The sequence below is a fragment of the Alnus glutinosa genome, chromosome 1 (assembly GCF_958979055.1).
Source record: "Alnus glutinosa chromosome 1, dhAlnGlut1.1, whole genome shotgun sequence".
NCBI lineage: Eukaryota > Viridiplantae > Streptophyta > Magnoliopsida > Fagales > Betulaceae > Alnus > Alnus glutinosa.
The window spans coordinates 35026405-35050450 of NC_084886.1; the positions used below are offsets into that span (position 1 = coordinate 35026405).

At 38.6% G+C, this 24046-nt stretch overlaps 1 protein-coding gene across 1 annotated transcript; it reads left to right on the forward strand.

Annotated features, from left to right (window-relative positions):
• Positions 1-424: 424 nt before the first annotated feature.
• Positions 425-23455, forward strand: LOC133879343 (GTPase-activating protein GYP1). The gene is made up of 10 exons (XM_062317868.1): positions 425-636; positions 1810-1966; positions 2075-2258; positions 8561-8631; positions 9590-9727; positions 9819-9910; positions 20004-20275; positions 22059-22144; positions 22322-22423; positions 23073-23455. Exons 1-10 carry the CDS (start codon positions 527-529, stop codon positions 23232-23234), a joined length of 1374 nt encoding a protein of 457 aa, XP_062173852.1. The 5' UTR covers positions 425-526; the 3' UTR covers positions 23235-23455.
• The last annotated feature ends 591 nt before the right edge of the window (positions 23456-24046 follow it).

The window sequence follows — 24046 nt, forward strand, 5'->3', positions numbered from 1 at the left end:
TTTGATTTTTGACGTAATGAAATAGATTTTAATTTTTAAAGGCCTGCTTTTGAAAAGTATTAGTCAAAGAAGATATTTTGACACCATAAAAGATCTCAGTGTTAGGAATCTGAAATTTAAGAAGAGTTATCAAACAGATTTTATAAAAGCTAAAAAATAGTTTTTATATTTTAAAACCGAAAACAATTTTTTACCAAACAAGAAATATTTACGTCTTTAAGCTTTTATTTTTTATTTTTTTACGTCTTTAAGCTCTTAACTGCTGAAAGTGTTTATTTTCCAATATTACATAAAAATCATTATTAAAATCATTTTTTTTTTCCTTAGTCATTAATAAAATGAAGTGATCACAAAAAAGAAAAAAAAAAAAGAAAAAAAGAAAAAAGGAAGAAGAAGTGAATCATTGCCTTTACTGCATGTCGTAGTTGAAGCTTTTTCTGTTTTGTTTTGGTTTTGGTTTTGGTTTTGGAAGGGGTCACAGAAAAGAAAAGCACAAACAAAAGCATGTTTCTGCATTGCAACGACCATGAGGAACACCAACAACAACCATAACAGCGAAGAGGATCAGCGGAAGAAAGAGAGCACAATCGCAAGCCTGGATTCCAGGTTCAACCAGACCCTCAGAAATGTTCAAGGGTACGAATCCCCAATTCCCAAGAATTCTCATTTCCCACTTCTCACTCATATTTGCTTGAATTTTCCTTAAGATTTGAAAACCTATTTCAATAAAAGCTTCTGATCTCTTAAGGAAGCAAGTACACATTCAATATCATGGTTTTCGATAACTTCCAATTCTCACTTCTCGATGGGTCTGTGGTGTTGGATTTGGAAAACCCATTTGAATATTGTTCTAATCTGTGAGATATGGCTTGTTGATCTCTCAAAATCTATGTTTTGGTTGAGAAAATTCATATGGGTCCGGTGGATTTTGATGTTTTTGGTAGAAAATTAATCGGGGATTTTGCAATTGATAGGATCTGTGCATTTTGGTTGGTGATTTCATTGATGCTGTGCTTCTGTTTGGTTTCTGAGAAAAATGTGAGTAAACATTTTGAATGTGAAGTGAAACTTGGGATTCGAAGCTTTGTTTCTTTTTCTGTCCTAAGTTGGCTCGGTAATCGAATGGAGTTGAGAATTAGTGATAGGAAATTCATTTTACTAGATTCGGTTACTTTATAAGAAAATGCACTTGGGCTATTGTGGATTTGAGGTGGCTACTAAGTACCTCTCTCTCTCTCTCTCTCTCTCTCTCTGTTTCTGTCTCTTTTTCTCTCTCTAGTGGCTTTCTAATTGCATGAGATGTGATACTTAATTTTGAATTTCAGGAATATTTTTTTTACCATTATTGTTGATATAAATATGCAATGGCTCTCTTTTCCTCCAAAGTCATGGCCTTCATTTCTTTTTTTTTTATTTTTTTTTTATTTTTTATTATTATTATTTTAAATTGCTTAGATTTTATTTTTATGTACTTGGTTTTTAAATTGGTTAGATTCACATTGCATTAGGTCGTCTCAGACATTTAGCAATATGACTGCTTGTTTATATTATTTGATTATGTCATTTTCTACAAGTTTTGAGTGTTTAGAGTTATGTCTGTATATAAAGAAAGCTTGTTTTTTGATATCTATTTGTGGAACGGTTCTATAATATTTAGATCGATTTCCTATATACTGCCTCATATACCTGTTTCTTTAACATCTGAATGATTCTTCTACTTGCCTTCTTTTGTAATATCTTTTTCTTGAAAATCAATAACATTGGAATTGTATAATTTGTTCCTTAATCGTGTTTTTTTGGTCTATCTAGGTTGCTCAAAGGCCGCAGTATTCCTGGTAAAATATTGCTGACTAGAAGATTAGATCCACTAGATGAATCAAGTTCACAAGAACGGTCTCCCGAGTATATAAGGAGCTTTTCAGAAAATGAGGCTGGTTCTAGTGATCGCATGGCCAAGGCAGTAGAGGTATAGTGACATTCATTTTGTCCCATTATTTTTCCTTCTATAAACATATGATGTGTAGAAGTTATATACTTGAAAATTTAATAAGTGGAACTTTTACTCTTAATGTAGGAAGAAGTGCAGAGCACAGGCAAGTCAAACAATAACACAAATGCCAATAAGTTAAAAACATCAAACTTGGATATTGAAAATACATCCAAAGAAGTTCAGAAGTCCACCATGGGTGCTAGAGCTACAGATTCTGCAAGGGTTATGAAGTTCACGAAGGTGCTTTCAGGGACAACAGTCATATTAGGTATTGAGATTTTTAAGTTTCTCTTCTCTGTCACCCCTTCCCATTTCTAGTGATGGATATGTTGGGGGCGCATATCCTAGAGTATGATGGGTCTGCCGGGAGATGTTGAGATGCTTAGGCTTGGTGAAATTATACTGCATGCAAATTTATCAGTGTTTTGATATATATTTGAACTTTTCAACTTCCTCTTTTCCAATTAATAGTGACTACTGGATGTTGTTTGGATTGCTTTTTAAAATGTGCTATAGGGATGCTTTTTATGCTTCTTGGTTTCAAAATTTTGTAAAAAGTATTCTTTCTCCCCAGAATCATGTTACCTTAAGGCGAACGTGCTAAAAAGCTGTAGGATATGGAGAGCAGAAGATAATCAAATATGCTACACGCGCCCTCTGTCCTACTTTCGATCTGTTTCCAGCATCCTTTGCATATAGATAAACTTCTGGTGTTGCCTAGTTTTCTTTCTGTCACGCTGATACTAGTTGTGTTTAGTAACAGTTTTGTTCCCATGAAACCTGAGTATAATGGGCAGCCCTTTGCACAATGTGATCTTCTATGGAATGATTTTAATGGAAAAAACCTATTTTTCTAATAAAACATTCAACAGGAACATAATCTTTTCCAATAACAGTAAAATTTACTTTGTTTTTTTTTTTTGATAAGCACAGTAAAATTTACTTTGTGTTGATGCAATACCAAATTTATCTTATTGTTAAAATAAGAATACAGGAAAAAACGATTATTGTGTTTCTATGACATGTTCTATCCTATCATAATAGATAGTGGCATCTTTATTATCTTAATGTCACTCTTTTTGAGAAATTCCATTATGACTCATTTGACGGAGTAGACTTTCCTATCTGTGAGCTTAAATTTTTATTGTTAGGGACATTTTATGAGTGTTTGAACACCTATGGCAGCACCACCATGTTCTCTTTGGTAAAGTTTATTGATTTCTTAAATTTCAGTTGTAATTTTTTGGGAAATCTGTGTATAAAAATTTACATGTATACGATACTCAACTGCCTACTTCTGCTTTTGTGGTATAGTTGTTGTAGAACCTTCTGGTATGCCACCATTGGTTTTTTTCAATGTGTGGTTCAGTAAAATAAATGATATCACTAGTTCTAATGTTAGAAAGTTGGCCCTTCAAGTCGTCTTCTAACTTTGACCGCATTGTGGTTGAAGTGTACGTTTCCATGGATTTGTATTATCTTTAGTGTTTATTAGGAAGGAGTTTCTAGGTTTTCTTTCTTTTTATTAAAACTTATGCAGGAGATTTATGGTGCTTCTGGTTACTTTTTGATGGGGGTTTGAGCGAACAAGAAAAAGCATTTTTGAGCTTGTCATCCTGATTACTTATTAAAAAAAAAAAACAAAAAGGTTTGTCATCCTGATTGATTTTGGTAGTTCTCATCATGGATTAAGCCAATCATTGATAGTGGGATTTATCATAGTGTGAATTAACTTGATAATTATTCCAGCAACTTTCTTGTCAGTGTGTGTAGGCACGTCATTTTCCTCTTGTGTCTACTCTCTTATGTTGGTGTGATTGTAGTCATTGGTTTTGGTTGTCTACAATGAGTTTCGTGAGCTGGTTTTATGTAGATGCCTTCTCTTGGTCCCAGAATGGAATAACCGGATTGGGATCGATCGTTGCTACCACTACTCGCAGTAAACTCTTTCAACAAAGATGTGAATTAGGAAGGATTGGTCGACGAAATATGAACCAGAGTAACCGGCCGAGCCGCTAAAGTAGCTAAAGTGGTGATAAATCCTATCAGCAAAATAGGTCATACAGAAAGCTAAAGCCTCTCGATAGTAGAAAGGGGGTCAGTTCTTCGTTTGGTTGAAAGGAGCCAAGGTGTATCCTGAGCAGTGTTGGTGGGTAAGATGGGTGTTGCTTGGCTGAAGACCACGGTTGAGGCATTGGTTCGAATCATAGAGGTGATCGAGTTTATCAAATCGTCAAGGGATGGGAACAAGGCTTTCATAGCTCAGAGATGCTCTAATAGGTCTGACCAGTATCTGGAGGTGATGGAGTATGCGATGGGTGGTTGTAGAGGTCTTATTGTAATCCCGGAGGGGCGAGAAGGGAGGGGATGGAGAAGCTTTCCTGCTGAGCTTAGAAAGGTGGTGGCTTTCTTTGAATTCTCTCTTAGTGCGGGGAGTAGAGTCTTGTTTCCAAGCCAGGCCACTGGTGGTTCTATGTCAACCGATGTGGGTGGTTCTAGGTGAGTTGATTTTCGGTAGTTGCAAGACTTATGCAGAGATGCAGGGGTGCCCTTCGGCACCAGTAGCGAGGGTGGAGCAAGCTCCTTGCACTTGGTCTCATACAGAGGGCCACACAAGGATCATTGCCTATTTACCTCAAGGTCAAAAGAATGTTGCTCGAGGTATGTTTGTAGACGCGTCTGATAGAACTTAGGAATAATATAATTTGAAACCTTGCTCTATACTCGAGCATTCATTGATTATATATAGAGGTTCTTTACAGAGTTTAAGATAAATACTAACTCTAGTCTAGCAATCGGTTTCTACCTCTAAATACATTCAAACTATAACACTTGAAATCTCATCTAGCTATGACACTGTTGAACTAGGATTTTACAATAGGACTCGGCTTTTGGATAGAAGTAGAAGACTCCTTAGTAGAGTCTCGGTTGGATAGTTCCACAGATTGAGCCGCACAAGACTCCTACTGGGACTTTGAGTCTTGTGCGAGAGTTGTTCTAATAACGTCTACCCCTTATTTTCACACTGCAGCAGGGGATGAGGTTGTACGAGGGGTTGACGTGGTGGATATCTATAAGAACCTTCAAAATTGGAGAAGTTAGCTAGAGAAATTAAAAGGGGAACTCGACCGGGCTCTTGCGATAGTGGATGAGGGTTTGAACTCTATTGGGCTGGAAGGGTTGAATCCTTTGAATCGGGTTTATTTTGTTTCAGCGAAGCATTTAGCAAAGGCCCAACCTGTTTTAATAACCCATAATCAAAGCCCAATTTCGAGGGAGAAAGGCTGTATTGAGTATAAAAGAAAGAAAAAAAAAAGACCTTCCTCCCCAGCAAGTGAAATTTCATCTTAAGCCCAATTTTAAGTGGGCTAGACACGGGCTAGGGAGGCCTCTTCTTTGGTTCAAGACCTGGTTGTAGAAGTGGATTTAGAGAGATTGGATGTGCGTCGTGTAGTTTTGAGCTCCACCCAGATTGGTGGTCTTCCGATGCACTCAGCGACAGCCTTCGATACCAAGGTTGATGATGCGCGAGTTGTGCACTCATTCAAGGGCTACAGACGATGCATATGTGCCAGCTGACAACCTTTCATCCATGTTGGAGCCTTCAGTGATCCGGTTGCAGCACCTGTCTCTCCCTGCTCCTTCAGATTTTGCCAGTGATGCAGCTGAGTTGGTCCCCCTACTTCATGGGCTCTCCAATTTGGACTCGGGTGGCAACGGTTGCAGGTCTGGAGGTATGCCTCGCTTGGTCCAGCAAGTAGGCCCTAACGAAGGCACTGTGACCGATTCTGTTTGCTTGAGAAATGTGGATTTGAGGGCCAAGTTAGTTCCTATAGCATCAGACGCGAAGATTGTCCCTGGTTTGGACTCTTTATCAACAACTTCAGAGTGAGCTTCTGTTGTTAAAGGGTCAAAGCGGGTTTCATTGCTGGATTTCTTTCATTCCTCTTCGCCTTCTTCCTTAGAGGTGTTTTTTTTTTTTTGGGGGGGGGGGGAGCAAAGGTATTGTGTGTATAGGAGTGATGCTCTTGTTAATGTAACTTGGCCTTTATATGGAAGTGTTCTTTGATGAGGAGCCCATTCTGTTAAGATTTTGTCCCGCGTTGGCCAAAAAGAAAAGTGCAGGCATAAAGTCTCCAGCTTGGGTTTTGCAGACAATGAAGGAAATCTGTCATTTTGTGGGGTTGTTGTGCGAGGGTTTTGAAGAGGAGCTATTAGCCTTGTTTACAAAAATTGAAGCAAGTCACTCTCATAAGGAGTCGGCCTCTAGTTCCAAATTGGGTAAAAGTAGTAGAGAATTAAGTAGGTTATCTTGTTCCATTAACTATGACTCGATCTGTAGTAGTGCTAGTCGTGGCATCGGTGGCAAAGTCAAAATAAGGGTTGTGTGCGCTTATTTATGACGCCTAAGTTATTTTCATGGAATGTAATTGTGTTAAATGAGGGAGACAAACGCCAAAGGTTTAGAAATTTGCTTAGACAGTGGAAGATAGATTTGTTTGCAGGAATATAAATTGGAGCTCATTTCCAACAGTGTTGTGCATAATTTGTGGGGATGTCAACACGTGGATTTGTGTTACTCAGCTTCTTGAGGGTCCTCCAGTGGAATCTTGCTTATGTGGGATAGGAGGATTGTGGAGAAGATCAAAGAGTGTGTGAGGGAGTTTATTGTTGCCTACTTTTTTAAAAATGTTGAAGATGGGTTCTCTTAGGCTTTTGCAGGTTTTGGGCCTAATTCTGATTGTGATAGAAGGTTTTTATGGGAGGAATAGGTTGGCTTGCTTAGTTGGTGGTACTTGTCGTGGTGCATTGGGAAAGACTTCAACGTCACTCGATCTTCTAGTGAAAGATCGGGTGAAGCTCACTTTTGTCCTGCTATGATGGAGTTCTCTGATTTTATTTTTGATCTGGGCCTCATGGACCTTCCCTTTGTAGGAGGGACTTTTACGTAGTCAAACAATCAAGATCCTCCTCGGTCAAGAATTAATAGGTTTCTTGTCTCTACAGAATGGGAAGTCAAGTTTCCTTATTCATCTTAGAAAAGGTTGCCTAGACTTTGCTTGGACCATTTTTCTAGTCTTCTTGATTGTGGCGGTATTTAGGGTGGTAGAAGATATTTTAAGTTCGAGAACATATGGTTAAAAGCTGAAGGCTTTGTTGACAAGGTGAGACAATGGTGGATCTCTTATCAGTTTCAAGGTTCCCTGAACTTCATTTTGGTTCGTGAACTTAAGAAGACCTTGAAAGCTGATACATGAGTCTAGAATGAGCAGCTGTTTGGTAATGTGGAGACCCATAAAAGATTCTTTTGGATGAATTACCTGCTCTTAATGGTTTGGAGAAAGAGAGAGCTTTTATATCATATGACGAAGAGAAATTTAGGAAAGAAAAAGTTATAAGTGATTTGGAGTGGGCTAGTTGGAGGCAGAAGTTGAGGAGGGCTCTTTGGTAATGTGGAGACCCATAAAAGATTCTTTTGGATGAATTACCTGTTCTTAATGGTTTGGAGAAAGAGAGAGCTTTATATGATGAAGAGAAATTTAGGAAAGAAAAAGTTATAAGTGATTTGGAGAGGGCTAGTTGTAGGCAGAAGTTGAGGAGGGATATTTGGCTAAAAGAGAGTGACAAATGCATTAAGTTTTTTCATCGAGTGGCCAACTTGAATAGGAGAAATAATTCCATTGAGTCACTATTGGTTAATGGCTCAATTTCTTCCGATCGAACTGTAATATGGGATCACATTGTGCACTTCTATGGTAGACTTTTATTGAACAATTTAATTGGTGGCCCAAGATGGATTGCCGTGCTTTTGATTCCATTGATGAGGAGGAGGCCTCTTGGTCACAGTAACCGTTTGAGGAGAGTGAGGTATTTAAGGTGGTGAAAGGAGAGAAATGATTGAGGGGGGACGGTTAATGGTGTGTTTGGTAACAAAATTCTAAAAAATGAATATGATTCTGATTTTGCTTTTTTCAAAAACAAATCATATTTTATTCAACTTTTTAAAAAACAAATCATATTTTATTCAATTTTTTTCTAAACAAATCATATTTTGTTCAACTTTTTCTAAAAGTCAAACCTTGAAATTCACGCACCAAATAAGAATTGAATTCTAATTTCAAAAATCCAATACCCAAAGTACCATAAGGGTTCCCCTTCAATCATTTCTCGTGAAAGGATGCTAGGCCATGATGGTTTTACTTTGGCATTCTTCCAAGTTTGTTGGGATGTGGTCAAAGCAGATATTATGGGGGTGTTCCATGACTTTCATGCTAGAAGTAAGTTTGAAAAAAAGCCTTAATGCCACTTTCATTGTTTTAATGAAATTTATTATATCGATTATTACATCTAAAAAAGCTTTTCATTTTGGTAGTTTGAGTTTCTATTTTGAGTGAAAAATTTACCGGCAGAAATGTCACTTTGGTGTTAATAGAGGTGAGGATCTCTCTCTCTCTCTCTCTCTCCCTCTTTCTCCCGCTCTCTCTTTTGTGAAGTCTATATGTTCCATAATTTTAATGTCAGTATCATTCGACGAGCTATAACATTTCTAATTTGAATTTCATTTTGTAGAGAAGTTACGTGAGTTAGCTTGGAGTGGCATACCGGATTATATGCGCCCTGATGTATGGAGGCTTCTCTTGGTAAGTTTGAGTGGTCTAATACTGGCTAACATTTTAAAAAGCAGTGACTGGAAATCATTGGCTTGTAATATAGAGTTGTTTTTAGATGGAAATTCTAGACTTATAATGAAATGTTTCTTGGAATATAGTTACAGATCTTTGTTTCAGCGGAAAGCTGTGAAATTAGATTTCTTGTCCATTATGCTGATAAAGAATACCTATTTCAAAGGTGTTAATGCCACATATATGATAATAATGCTCAGTGGTCAATTGTTTGTTACTCATGATTTTAGCTAAACTCTTTAGTTTTTAGTGTACCTAATTTTTTGAAATGAGCATCTATTTTGGGATTCTAGATGCTGCATGGATTTGGACCAGCATAATCCGTGTTGGCGAAAAATCAGCCATAATGTTAAGTACCGATTATGATTTTATCTGTCTAATGGGTGCCACTGTCAGCTAGATGGGTCCTATTAAGTTGTTGCAAGATCAAGGTTATACAGTCGTGTATTTGAGATTTCCTTGACATGAGTCGTGTGAACATTAGAGGATCCAAATGATCAGGTAGAAATCCCTAATTCTACTAAACTGGTGGGTTTCATAAAGGGGATAAATTAAATCTCATGGTTCGGACTTTTCATGTATGGAAGAGCTTTCTTTTTTAGAAGAATGATACAAATATTTCCAGATTTATTTTAAAGCTCTATTTAAAATTCTTGCTGAGACCTCTTCATCAAGATTGTTAAGGATCAATTAAGTTATGACATCAAGATTGTGTTTATTCCTTTTTTTTTTTTTCCCCCATGCAATTTAGTTGTCTTATATATACTGCTTGTAGCAAAAAGGCTCATTTTTTAGTGCATGTATTGGACTACCATCACATCTAAGTTCAGGAGAAACGTAATGTGTCTTGTCTCCTGAATTTTCTTATTCAATTAAATTTGTTGCTTGTTTGAAATTTAAAATGAACTGACAACAGGGATATGCACCACCTAATTCAGATAGAAAGGAGGGAATTCTAAGAAGAAAGCGCCTGGAGTATCTTGACTGTGTTTCTCAGTATTATGATATTCCAGATACTGAAAGATCAGATGATGAGATCAACATGCTTCGCCAGGTTTTTTCAATGTCTATTGAATTCTCCATTTTCAGTAATGTTAATCTCTTCTGCCCAATATTTGACAAATTGCTGCTGTTTTTCTTGTTAGATTGCTGTTGATTGTCCACGGACTGTACCTGATGTCTCTTTCTTCCAGCAACTGCAAGTTCAGAAATCCTTGGAGCGCATCCTTTATACATGGTTAGTCTTTATTATTAGTTGCCACTTGCCAGTGGCTTTTATGCGTCATGTAATATGTTGTGCATGCGTGGGGAAAGAAGAAACAAATGCACTAGTCTTTTCAAACTAAATTTACTGAATTAAGGGAAAAAAAGGGCTTTGACCTGCTGCTTTTTGATGATTTTATCAAATGATTAAATCATCTATAATTTTCTGATTCAATTCTTGCTTCCGCGTTGGGTTACTGCATTGCTACTTCTCTGAATACTGGTAGACCTATCACTGTTCTATTGCTTGTGATTACTCTGTTGCTGTGCAGGGGTTGGATGTTTTTTGATAAGTCATTCAATCTTATTAGAAGCGCAGGGGTTGGATGTTCAACCTGTTATTTTAGTACTAACTTCGTCTTGTTGGTTTAATTTGTATTTGATTTATCAATACCGATTATATTCGAATCGTACGCTAAGTTAGGTAAATTAAGCTAAATTTCCTTTTATTTTTGGGTAAGTAATTTAAATTTTCTCAGTAAATTGGAAGTTAAGAAAATATATTGCTAGATCCTGTATTTACTCTTGACATCTACATATTTCTTTAGTCTCAGATTGAATCTTTGAACTTGGACCTTGGTATTTGCTGTTGCATCCCAGATTTGTAGGTGTACTGTTTACTGCAGAACATGCAAACCATTGGCTCTGTTGAAGTTGTTAAATAAAATCACTTAGGTTCAATAATTACTAGTTTGGGCAATTATGTTGTTGTTCACTTTTCAAAGAAAAGCTGCTCTATATTTTTTTTCCTAAATTATTGTCCATTGAGTGCCTAGCTTTAGTCTCAGATGATGGTCCATGTTTGAATCCTTGGGGCCATTAAATTTCAGGTTTCTGGAGGTTTGAGTCAGATTCTGTCTTTGTTATATAGGACTACTAGAGTAGCTCTGTCTTCAAACTGTTTGGGATGCTCCTGTTGCATAGTTAGAGTTCTTTAATTTTGTCGTCACATGATTTTTGCACTGTACATTCAGACGGTAGGGTCCTACCATAGTTGTCGCATGACAAAGCCGTTTTTTGTTGTCTATGTATATATATACACGCAAGTATTTTTCTTCACACCAAATTTATGAAAATATGGATGTGGGGCTGATCAGGATGGGTTTTCAGGTCTAGGGTGATTTCCATAGGGTTTAATGCTGCGGTCTTGACATGTGAAATGTGTAAATATGGAAGGTGGGCTGGGACATCTTGACAAAGCTTAGTAGTAGCCATGAATTGTTTGCCACTTTTTATTCTAGCATTGTAACTGAGTTTCTTGCCTATAATTTTAGAATTTCATGATACATGCATATTATGAAGGGCCTCCATATAATATCTGTGTCTTTTCAGAATTATGGCAGATCACTAACACATACTGCATGCATGGTCTCTCGTGCTCAAGTTCATTTTATACATGCCTTATATAGGTCTCTATTTTGCCAACTATTCATTTACTTCTGACAGTATCATTACATACCTTATATAGACCTCACACATTATCAAGCCCAACCAGCTGCTGGGACCCGTATGTAGAAACTAAAACACTCATTAATTAAAATGAAACACTCTCTTTGCTGTCTGCATCATTCCGGAGAAAACGAGTTGTCAAGTTTTTAAGTATTCAATTTATAAATATCCAGTTTCTTAAATTGCATCCTAGACATGGCATAAAAAGCTTGAAGCTTGAACCCTTTTTTTTTTTTTGTAGTTTTTTCCTCTTCTTTGTTAGTAGCAACCGTAAAGATCTTGGAACATCTTTTTCAATCTGAGTGTTTAACTTTTAAGAATGACAACATCAATAATGGGAACCATCAATGCAGGTGGTACAGCCTTAACTTGATGCACACGATGAGCTATTGAAATAGGCTTTTGATCTATGTTATTTTCCTTGTTTCCTTGCTCCACTTTTTTAGTTCTTGGGAGCCCTTTGTAGCAACAACAGAAAAGGAACTTGGATCTTTAATTCTTTACTCAACGAAGTGTCCTCTTTTGCTTCAACTTTATCCTCTTCTAGAAAAGCTCTTGAATAGTGTTAATGATACAAAAGAAGGCAACCTTCCAGTTGAAATTCCAATTTCCTTTGATCTAACAACCTGTTCGACCTCTATTTCTTTGCCCTCATCTTTGATCTTGTTTTTGTAAATCAATATGAGAGCTTCCTTCTTGTTGAAAGTTTCCTCCATTAACCTTTCATGTTGTTGTTTTGACTCACCTGAAAGTTGTCTAAGCATTTTGACTTGTTTAGTAGGCTCTTTTGCTTGTTGCTCCTGCTGTTTGGACTTTTTGCATGCTGTCGTGACTCTTGATCTTGCTGCTTAGGCTCTACTGGTTGCTCTTTCCTCTGCCCTAACTTTCTAGCAAACATTTCTGGTTCACAAGTGTACATTTTTGGCTTTCCAGCTTCCCTTTTAAGCGTTTAGCTCTTTGTTTAGGCTTTTCTGTTGGCTGGTCTTGCTGTTCAGTCCTTCTTGCTTGCAGTTTGGGCAATTTGGCACTGTGGTTAGGCTTGAAAATTGTAGATTCTTCAAAAATCCTATGAACATCTCCGGCATGATCTCTACAATTTGGCACTGTGTAAGAAACTCTTGAAACAAACTTTAGAGTTTTTCCTGAAGCTGCCACTCCCTCTACTCTCCCTCTCCTCGTTAATGGCGGCGCGTGAAGGAGTGTCACATTAACTCTCAGTCTCAGTTCACCTTCTTCTTCCCTACTTTTTCTTCACTTAGTAGTGTCTATCAATGAGAGGATCTACAAACTTCAGAGTTTTTCCTGGGAAGTTTGCGTCTCTCAGGTTTTTCAGCCATGTGAGGTGTGTCGACGGGGCTGTTGTGAACCCTGTTGGGGGTTGTTGAGTGCGGTAGGGTATGGAGAACCGGTTTTTTGTGGAGGCTAAGTCCTTCATCTTCTCGGTAGTGGAAGGAACTTTTGTGTTGGGTGTGGCAAAGAAGAGGAAAGACTTCTTAGGGCGGGTTCGGCTGAGTTCGGGTTGCGTTGATTGGTTATTGTCGATGGTGGAAGAGGTGTTGCAAAATCCGGACTCTGAGGACTTTGTTAAATATTTCAGGGAGGGTTCGAAGGTGACCATCGTTCGGAGAGGTGGAAATAGTTCCGGCCAGTTTTTGGTGGTGACGGTGTTCGATGTGGGTGGCCGGAGAGGAATGATTGTGTTTCCTGAAGGCTGTGACGGGCGGGGTTGGGGGCGTGTTTTTGGGGAGCTAAGCAAAGTGCTGGGTTTCTTTGGATCCTCGGTGGTGTATCCTTCTAGTGGCGCCCGACCAGGGAAGAGGTTGAGCAAGGACGTGGGTTTATTGTCGTACGCAAAGGCGATGCGCTCGTCGGTTGGTGGTGGGCCTCGTGTTCAAACGGCAACAGTGGTTTGGTGCGAGACGGAGAAGATTTTTTGGCTGGACCAGGAACAGGAGCCCTTCCGGCCGGCAGTGCATTGTTTTGCTGTGGAGAGGTCTTTCTCCGGTCCTCTGGGTAAAGACCTTGCGGACGACTGCTACGCTATGGAGTATTCTTCTTCCAGTCCGTTGGGTAAGGACCTTCTAACGTGTTCCAAGACTCAGGTTGCAGTCGACGAAGTTGGCTCCATGGATCGATGTGGCAGAGGGTGTAGGAAGATGTGCTCAGAGGGTGATCACGAGTGGAATTGCGACGTTTCGGGGAAGGAAGTTGGGTTTTTCAGGAAGATTCTCGTCTCTGTTGGTGATTGGCTGGTTTGGGTGTGCAAGCGTCCAACGCATTTGGGTAGGATTTCTTTTGGGCTGAAACCAAAACTGGGCCTTTTGGGTTTAGGCTGGTTATTTAGACGTTTGGGGAAGTTTAGACACTTTGGGGTTTGGTCCTCCTATGCTCGCATGCGGACCGGTTCCAGGAGGTTGAGATGTTTGCCTTTCACTAAGAAGACTAAGTAGTGCGGGTTAGCAAAGAGAAACGCGCGTCTCCCTCCCAATTTCACCCAGAAGTTGCTCACAGAGAAGACTTTTGCTCCGTCCAGTTTAGCAATTTCAACAGCGTCGTCCACAGTTGATACTTCTACCGAAGACTGTGCTGGTCCGTCGGTAGAGACTGGGCTGGCTTTGGTGGGGGATTTTCATCTGGTTTCTTCTGAGGCGACTGCGCTAGGTGCGGGTTATGAGGTGGGCTCGTTGTAGGGAGGGGTTCTTCCTTTCTCTTCCTTGAAAGAGCCCACGTCGAAGCCATTGAATCAACACAAGCGTAAAGGGAGGAAGCCGAAGTTGGCGGTGGGTCAAGGGGAACTCGAAGATGTGGGCTTTCTCAGGCGGGGGTTTCTTAAATCGAGCTCGAGCTCATCCTCTCTTCCTCCAGCAGATCGTGGTTTCTCTGGAGGGGGTTGTTCTAGTAGAGCTAGTCCTCTCAATTCTACGGGTGGTTCCTAGGCTATTTCTCCTATGGAGTTGTCCTTGTTTTGGTCTTTGATAGGGTCCGGGGACAAGGGGGAGAAGATAAATCTGTGGCTTTCCTATCTACCCTTGATAAGGAACATAGGAGGTGGGATAAGATTGAGGGGTGTGAGCTTTAGGAGCTTAGGGTTGAGTTGTTTTATGGGCTGTTTTTGTAGGGTCGGGGGTGAGGCTATTGCTTCATGTATGCTCTGTGTCTACTAGGGGCGCTTTACGCTGTTTTTTTAATAAATTTGCACTTATCAAAAAACTTTTTTTTGGCACTGTGTTTAGGTTTCATAAATTGCAGATTCTTCATAAACTTTGGCATAATCTGTGGTGTAGGGACAAGGCCTTAAAGGAAGCCTTTCCAGATTTATACCGTATTGCTTGTGCAAAGAATGTTTTAGTAGTGGCTCACTTGGAGTCTTCTGGCGACTCCAATAAGTGGAATGTAAGTTTTGTTAGAGCGGCTCATGATTGGGAGGTGTAGGTCTTTGCCTCGTTCTTCAATTTGTTGTATAGATGGTAAAGACAAGCTTTGGTGGTCTACCTCTAGAAAGGGGTTCGTTGTTAGCTCCTTCTACAGTGTCCTTGCTTGGAACGATGTCACTCATTTCCCTTGGAAGAGTATTTGGCGGACTAAGGTTCCTTTGAGAACAACATTTTTTGCTTGGTCGGCGACTCTAGGGAAGATCCTTACTATGGATAATCTAAGGAAGCGACATGTCATTGTAGTTAATAGATACTGTATGTGCAAGAGGAATGGGGAGTCCATAGGCCATCTTCTCGTCTATTGTGAGGTTGCTTGCGCCTTATGGAATGCCTTTTTTAGTCTTCTTGGGCGATGCTTAGTAGAGTAGTCGACTTGTTTACTTGTTGGTGAATTGGTGGTAGAACAATTGAGTGCTGTTGTGTGGAAAATGGTGTTTTCTTACCTCTTGTGGTGTCTTTGGAAGGAAAGAAATGATAGAAGTTTTGAAGACAGCGAGAGGACATTAGTGGAGCTCGAGTCCTTTTTTTTTTTACTCTTATACTCGGACAACTGCATTTGTTGCTCCCTGAGTACTTAGTTTTTTAGAATTTTTAATTTTTTTAATTTTTAATTTTTTTTCCTTCTAGCTAAATGTTTCTCGTATATACTTCCTATGTACCTAAGTAGCACTTTCGCTTTTTAATAAAATTTCTATTACTTACAAAAAAAAAAAAAAATTGCCCTATGAACATCTCAAACTGGATAGCCTTGTTTCAATTGCATGTCTAAGATCTTCTAAATACAGTTGACATTTCTTTTTTAATTTCAGATCTCAGCTCACTTTTGAATTGCGCAATAGTCACACTTTCTATTACTTCAGCCTAAATAAATAATTTCTTACATTTCCTCGCATTTCAGTCACAGAAGTCACCTTGCTGAAAAGTATTCAATTGATCAAGAAGTTCACACTGAAAATCTCCTAGAAGAATTCCTTTGAGAAGCTCCTTAGCCTTTTCCAAAGTTAATCAACTTGTGTACGATCTCCAGTGATGTGATAACCTTATAGCAAAACCTTGTTCTGATACCATATATAATGCAGAATCTTATAGTTCAGCACCTACTGACTAAGAGAATCTATGAATCTTGGGTCGTTTGGTGGCTTTGGTGGTCCCTGTATAAGTAGGGGTGCCTTACGCTTTTTAATAAAATCTTCTTACTTATACAATAAAAAAAAAGGAAAAAAAAAAAAGAATCTTGGGTCGGATTTGGGGGAAACTAATAGATCTGAAGTAGGTCTGTACAGATTACGCTTATAGGTTGTGTATGTGGTTGGACTATAAGTGTTTAGGGCTTGTGTAATCTGAGTAGAGGGGCTGGAACATAGCCAATGGTAACTTTGAAAGAAAATGGTGAGAAAGAAGAATAAAGATCAACATAGCATCACATTGGGGTTCTTGGACATCACACACGAGAGAAAGATGCTTCACACATCTAACAAACAGCTGTGTTTTCCATTTTTTTTCCTCTTTCGAAATTACAAATACGTGCCTTAGATAGGCTTACTACCCACCTTGTATTGACTTCCACAGTCAAGACATATCTTATAACCTACCCAACTTTTCATTGGCTTCTGAAAATCTGACTACATACCTTATATAGAGCTTACTCTAATCAAGCTCAACTAGCCAGCTATTGAGAGCCTTATGGAAAGACCAAAATACCCCCCAACTTCTAAAATCAAATAAAACTAAATTAAATAACTTCATGTCCTTCCTGTATCATGTTTTTGATATTCTTTGATTTCTAGCACACATTCTTAAATTTAGTGAAATTTGTGGACATGCCACTGATGTCCACTCGTTCCCGGCACTTGTTTGGACACCAATAAAATAATTTACCTTGATGTGCCCAAAAGAAATGCACATTTGGTGTGATGCATTCAAGAAACTTAGGTTGGTTTGGTAAAGTTTTAAGAAGTGTTTTGGGTTTTGAAAAGGGTTTTGGAAAAAATGAAAATTGAGAAGTGTTTTGCTGGGGGTCACATTTAAAAAAGTGTTGTATGTATAATGTACGGTCCACAAAAGATTTTTTTTTTTTGTTAAACTAAGAAGTGTTTTTCAAAAAATAAAATAGACAAAACTAAAAAAGTAAGAAAAAAAAAAGTTGAGTCTTCTGGAGCTAGCTTCCATAGTGTGAAGGCTACCAGACAGATTCGGCAGCCACTGCGGTGTTTGCCATGTAGATCTGGCAGTGGCCATCACTGTGTCTGCCATGTAGATTTGGCAGCGGCCACTGCAGTTGTTGTTAGACAGAACCGACCGTCCCGTGTTGGCCACCATGCACCTCAGGGTTGCAAACGCGGTGGCCGCCAAACTAATCGGTAGCTACTCATGATCATTTGGCGGCCACTACATGGATCGACCCCGTGGTTTTTGCAAAGTGTTTTGTGTTTTCAAAAATTCCTATTTGAAAATAAGCACATGTTTATAATTAATAAGATTAGCCTCCGCACATGAAAAAATGAGCACGTGTTTTGAAAAAAATTCTTGTACGAATGTGTAGGAAGCTTTTAAAAAGTGTTGTGTTTTATTTTTTGAAGAGTGTTGTGTATTGTGTTTTGCTTTTCAAGAAGTTTTTTGGTATTTGTTTTGAAAAGTGTGTTAATTAGTGGGGGCCACATTTGAAAATCCGTTTGGTAACTTTTGTCTAAGAAGTGTTTTGCAACATTTGAAACTTGAGAAGTATTTTTGGTTTTTTTGTCAAACAACCTTTCTTATTTATTATTTTCATATTGTTTTACCATCTATTGCCAATGGTCTTTGCATCAAAATAGCATCTCCTCCCCTAATTAATAAGGGATGGAGGGTAAGGTCATGGTTTCAATCCATATGGATGTGTGAGTTATGCCTATGAAAAAGACAAAAGGAAAATGAAAAAAGGTTTACTATCCATGATTCTTGTGTGTGGAAATAGAAAGTCAAACACAGATAAATAAATATGTTTAATATTATTTTTTTTTATAAGTAAAAATTCATTAAAAAGCGCAGAGGGGCGCAACCCTAGTACACAGGAAGTATACAAAGGAGCCCCTAATTAGAGGACCGAAACGAACAAGAAAGTAAAAAATCAGCGTACGGCATACTACTCACGCTATACGCCGACACCCAAAGATATAACATATTAAGCACATTTCTACAAAGAGCCCCAAACTGAACCTCCATATCCTCAAAAAGCCTAGAATTTCTCACGCCACAAACCCCACAAAACACAAAGAGGAACCTGCTTCCAAATACGGTGAACAGGACCACGACCCAGCAAAGATCCCCAAGCACTTAATAAATCCAAGACACTACTAGGCATAACCCACTCCACCCCAAACAAACTATAAAAGAAACTCCAAACAACCCGAGCCACGTCACAATGGAGAAGAAGGTGATCAACGGATTCCCCATACTTTTTACACATAACACACCACTCAACCACCACAATGCCACGCCTTCGAAGGTTGTCATGAGTTAAAATCTTTCCTAAAGCTGCTGTCCATACAAAGAACGCAACCCGCTTCGGAGCTTTAACACGCCATAGACCCTTCCAAGGAAAAGAAACTGGCTCGTGACAAGCTAAAGCTTTATAGTAGGTCTTCACTTCAAAATTCCTCCTCTTGGAAAGAATCCACACCGCCCTATCAACCTCCCGATGCTGAACCCGAGTAGAGTATAATTGTTCAAAGAAGGACATCACCATCTCCAACTCTCAATCCTGAGCATTACGCGTAAAGAGAACATTCCAATGGGCCACACCTCCTACCATAGACAAATTATCCACCACCCAAGCGTCAGGAGAACGGGCAATAGTATACAGAGTTGGAAAACAAAGCTTGAGAGGCCTGTCCCCACACCATAAATCATGCCAGAAGCGAATATGGGACCCATCACCCACCTCAAAACGCAAAAATTTGGCAACATTGTCCCACCCCCTTCGAATAAACTTCCAAACACTGACACCATAAGGCCCCGTCACCGGTAAAGAACACCAACCTCCCCTCACACTCCCATACTTCACCTCAATCACCGATCTCCACAAAGCATCGCGCTCCTGAGAAAACCTCCAGATCCACTTCCCCAATAAGGCTTGATTAAAATTAATAACATTACGAACTCCCAGACCACCAGCCTTGATTGGAGAACAAACACGATGCCAATTGACTAAATGAAATTTAGTCTCATCCCCCATACCATTCCAGAGAAAATTCTTTTGAAGCCGCTCCAGTTTATTAGCTACACTCACAGGAATAGGGAACAGAGATAAATAATAAGAAGGAATGCTGGAAAGAGTACTGTGGATCAACGTCACCCTACTACTCTTGGATAAATAAAGTTTCTTCCAACTAGCCAGCCTTCGTTCCACCTTCTCGATAACCCCGTTCCAAATAGAAACAGATTTGAAAGACGCCCCCAACGGCATACCCAAATAAGTCATCGGCAGAGACCCAATTCTACACCCCAGAATGTGTGTCAAAGACTCCACATCTTCCACCTCGCCGATAGGGACCAATTCGGATTTGCCTAAATTGATCCTCAGCCCTGACACCGCTTCAAAGCATAAGAAGGTAAACCTCAAATTTCGAACGTGCTTGGCCTGTGCTCCACAAAAAATTAAGCTATCATCCGCAAACAATAAGTGATTTACCACTAAGGGTTCATTACCCCTAATGCCCACTGAGAAGCCTGACAGCAAGTCTTGACGCATAGACTCATACAACATCCTGCTAAGCGCCTCCATAACCACCACAAACAACAAAGGAGAAAGAGAATCACCTTGCCTAATCCCCCGCGAACTCTGAAAGAATCCAGAAGGGGTACCATTAACCAAAATGGAAAATTTTACCGTGGAAATGAATTGACCAAAGATCAAATATATGGTTGTGACCTGTCTATATATTTTTTTGGAGTTGCCATGTTCCATTTCCATAAATCATGGTATTTTTTGTTAATTTCCATACTCGGGGCTGACTAATTTCAATATCCCACTGCTATAACCTTGAAAAAAAATAAAAGGGGGGGGGGGGGGGGGGGGGGGTTAAGGAAAGAAAAGTACATCATCTGGTGTATGGCTGTGTAAGTGTCCTCATTGGAGTATTTTTCTTATATTGTCATAGTATTAATCGGTTTATCTCTTTCCTCTGTTTCCTGATTTCTTTCCAGGGCCATTCGGCATCCTGCAAGTGGGTATGTTCAGGGAATAAATGATCTAGCCACACCCTTTCTAGTTGTTTTCTTGTCTGAACACTTAGAAGGGGGTGTGGATAACTGGTCAATCTCTGATTTATCTCCAGAAAAAGTCTCTAACATGGAGGCTGATTGCTATTGGTGTCTATCGAAGCTGCTTGAGGGTATGCAAGACCATTACACATTTGCTCAACCAGGAATTCAGAGGCTTGTGTTTAAATTGAAGGAATTGGTTAGGCGGATTGATGGTAATCCTTTCTTCTAACTCTACTTACTATAGAGCCTCTTTTTTTTTTTTTTCTTTTTTCTGCAATAAATAAATTGATTTACACTGTTATACATAAATTCTATGCTTGTTTTAGCTCTGTGCCTGTGCATGAGGTGTGTATATTGGGTTGAAGTGGATGTGGGCCCAAAACCTGCTCATATTATGTCATAATCATTCCAGTGATGTCCATAATTAGTTGATCTTAAAAACTTTTGGTGCATCCAACCTAGTCAAATGCAGTGAATGGTTGTGGCTTTATGCTTAACAAAATTAAAAGACTTTGAGTTAGGGTGTCCTGATTTTGTTAAGGCTAGTGCGACTAGATGACCTTGGCGCTCTATTTTCTTCACTCCTGCCTCTTGGTTTGAAACCTACAGTAAGATTATAGTTTGCTGTCTAACTACAATGCAAAAGGTTCACCTATTGAATAGTTAGAACAAGGTTAGTTGGGCTTATCAACTTTCACCTCATGAGGTTTCCTTGGCAAGTAAAGTTGAATGGTAGCTTGCAAGTCCCAACCATTCCCGCTTATGTTTGTATGTGCAGCACATATAGATCGGGAACTTGAGCTAAAAAGTTCCTTCCGTGCTCTACTGATTTAGAGTATTTATTAAAAAAAAAAAAAAAAAAAAATCTTATGATTTAAATAGTAGTCTCATCCATTTTACTAAACTCTTTATTTCTATTGTACGATGAAGTTATGATCATGTGAAAAGTTTAAGTACACAGTATTTTTGGATAAAAACACCGGCAATATCTACTTTTTAAACTCCCCAAACCACTTCCCACCTCTCTACCATCTTTTATTCCATGTTTACCTCCTCTCTCTCTCTCTCTCTCCACAATTTTCTTCTCTTCTACCCCTCTTAAAGAAAAATGCCTTGGCATACACATCGGCACTTGCCAAGAGACTAGAATTATTTAAAGTTAAGGTTCTTCTGAGCCTGTTTCTTGGTGGTATGGTATCCAGGGTTGCCTCAAAACACTACTGAATCTGTTCGAGATTTGTGGAAATAGAGATGTGCTTTGCTCATTTGACAAGAAATTCAATCTTGCTCTTTTTCTGAGCCTGTTCTTGATGTATCTCCCACTGTAAGATGATATGTCGGCTTAATTTTGGTGTTATTGCAAACTAATAAAATGGTGGATTGAAATGGAAATTTGAGTTAATTAAGCCATGATGTCCTATAGAAATGTAACATTGGACTGTCACTCATACAGCAAAGCAGAATTTATAACGTTTTTAGTTTTCATTTGGTGTCACCAATATTATATGCCATGAGCTAATTCAATAAGTCCATTGTGGCTACCTTTTCAACAATTTAAAATGAAATTAGTAAAGTCTGTTTAGATTATAAATGCAAAAAATTCTCCCCCAGAGCACTCCAACCAGTCAGTCTTTTGTAAAAAGACTTGTGTGCGTTAGCAACAGATTTCAGTATGCATCTTACTGGGAAAAAAATGTGTTGTTAATTTTGCATTTTTTGAGAACTGTTTCTTTAGGGGTTATATTTTGAATGTAGAAAAATAGAGCATATTTTTCATAGTCACTCCAAGGGCTTTGATGGGAAAGGAACTTTTAAACAGTTGTAATATATAGCTTTCTTGGGTTTCCGAGATCGTTCTGGTGAAGTGGTTTCCGACACGTAAAAGTTGTCATCGCCTTACTATATCTAGTACTTGTTTCTTCATTTGTTTTACATTTATGTCCGTCCATAATATGCCAGCCCTATTGACGAGACCACTTTTTTAAACTCCTCTAGAACCTGTTTCAAGACACATGGAGGAGCAAGGGCTGGAATTTTTGCAATTTGCTTTCCGCTGGTTCAACTGTCTTCTAATACGCGAGGTTTGCTCCTCCAGATGCATTTCATGTATTATGAATTGCTTTAATTTTGTTAAGTGAACCAAATATGTAATCTCTATGTTGCTTAAGTTGTAGCTGAGAACATTTGCAGCAGAGCTTTGGCCATGATCTGGTGCTTTTATCATTTATGCAAAGCTAATATAGCTTCTGTCTTGTTAGATGCCTTTCCATCTTGTTACTCGCCTGTGGGACACATATCTTGCGGAAGGAGATGCATTGCCAGATTTCCTTGTATACATATTTGCCAGTTTTCTTCTAACGGTGAGTAGACACTCTTTGCTTTTGGGCTCATCGATCTCTCGTTAATGGTCGAAAATGTTGATGTCAATGTTACTTTTCACTGCCGTTGGTTTAATAGTAAGAAATAGAAAGGCAAGCATGTTTCACAGCTTTGTTTATAGAAGAGCTTGTACTTCACATGATCTTGCAGTTAACACCAAAGGTGGTGTGATCAATTGCTGTCTAAAATATTCAATTTTCCATCTGGGTGCCACTGTTGAACTTATCATTGCGGTGTTTCTGTAAGCTTCTCATTTGGTCTTGCTATTCATGTGCTTCACTTGGCAGAATGATATCTTCTCTCAAAATCCTATCTATTTCTGAAAGCAAATATGTCATTCTAAAACTGATATCTATCAGCAGATTGTCCTATACTAGCAATAGCATCAGCTGGTCAATTTGTTTCCTAGTAAATGTGATTTTTTTTTTTTTTGAAACTTTACAAATCATTTATGAAAGTATGTCTCTGTGAGTCTGCATGGTATTGAAAACATTTTGGTGTTTACCATTTGGTTATGCATTTTTCTCCAGACAAATCTCTGGACAGTTGGCTCGATCGAGTCACATTTTATTTCGTGATAGCGATGATTATATGTGAAATAGTTAAAATGAGCTGTTACCTTATATTCAGTGGTCAGATAAGCTTCAGAAGCTTGATTTCCAAGAATTGGTGATGTTCCTTCAACACCTTCCAACACAGAACTGGACTCACCAAGAGTTGGAGATGGTGCTTTCTAGAGCATTTATGTGGCACAGTATGTTCAACAACTCTCCCAGCCACTTAGCTAGCTAAAGAGAAAATTGTAATATTCATTATTTTTTCTCAGTTTGGAATTTTTATTTTTATTTTTTTTTCTCTTGCTCCAGTGGAGGAAACCAGCCCATTTTCTCATATGAATTGTGGCTTGTAATATCTGTGTTATTAGTTGTTTCTTTGTAGATTTTCTTTGACCAGAGGAGAACATGAAAAAGAAAAATAAAAAATAAAAAAGAAGGTACTTTCTTGTACAACAATTTTCAATTTTGTGAATGTAGTTGAGAGGAAATCCAATGTTTTCTTATTTGTTTACATCATTTGCATTCGAATTCCTGGTAAATGGTGAACTCCCATGCACCTTTAGATAGGTATACTTTTAATATTTATATGTTTGTTTGGTTGCCACCCCAAAAGGAGCCTCAATTGTTTTTGCTCTTCATTTAATGATGATTATTGTGGTTGAATTTGCCATGCCATTTTGTACTCAGAATCTTAATCATGAAATTGATTATCTTTATTTGGCTTTGGTGCTATAAAAAAAGCTACAGCATATTAGTAGGGATGGAGATAGAAGCTCTTTTGGGCAGGAGTCTAGGGCCAAAAAAATTTGGTAAATAGGCTAAATTTTTATTTTTTAACTTATAATTTTATTTTTTGACAGTGGAAATGTGAAGTCAAGAGGCTTATATTTGGGTATTAGTTTTGGTGAAAATTTTGATCAAGGAGAGTGGGATTATTTAGGAAATTTGTTCTTGAGTTATGAATTGTTTGGGTAAAGGCCGGATGGACTGAGGAAAGGAATTGGGTTCATTTTTCTACTATTCTCCTTGCATTTTGGCAATACCTGC

What these genes read in the sequence shown, in the direction of transcription:
- LOC133879343 (XM_062317868.1), top strand. Translation starts at nt 527, where the DNA reads ATGAGGAACACCAACAACAACCATAACAGCGAAGAGGATCAGCGGAAG. An exon ending in GAGCGCATCCTTTATACATG is followed by an intron (nt 9,911 to 20,003) that starts GTTAGTCTTTAT and finishes ATTTCTTTCCAG; the next exon opens with GGCCATTCGGCATCCTGCAA. An exon ending in ACTGTCTTCTAATACGCGAG is followed by an intron (nt 22,145 to 22,321) that starts GTTTGCTCCTCC and finishes CTGTCTTGTTAG; the next exon opens with ATGCCTTTCCATCTTGTTAC.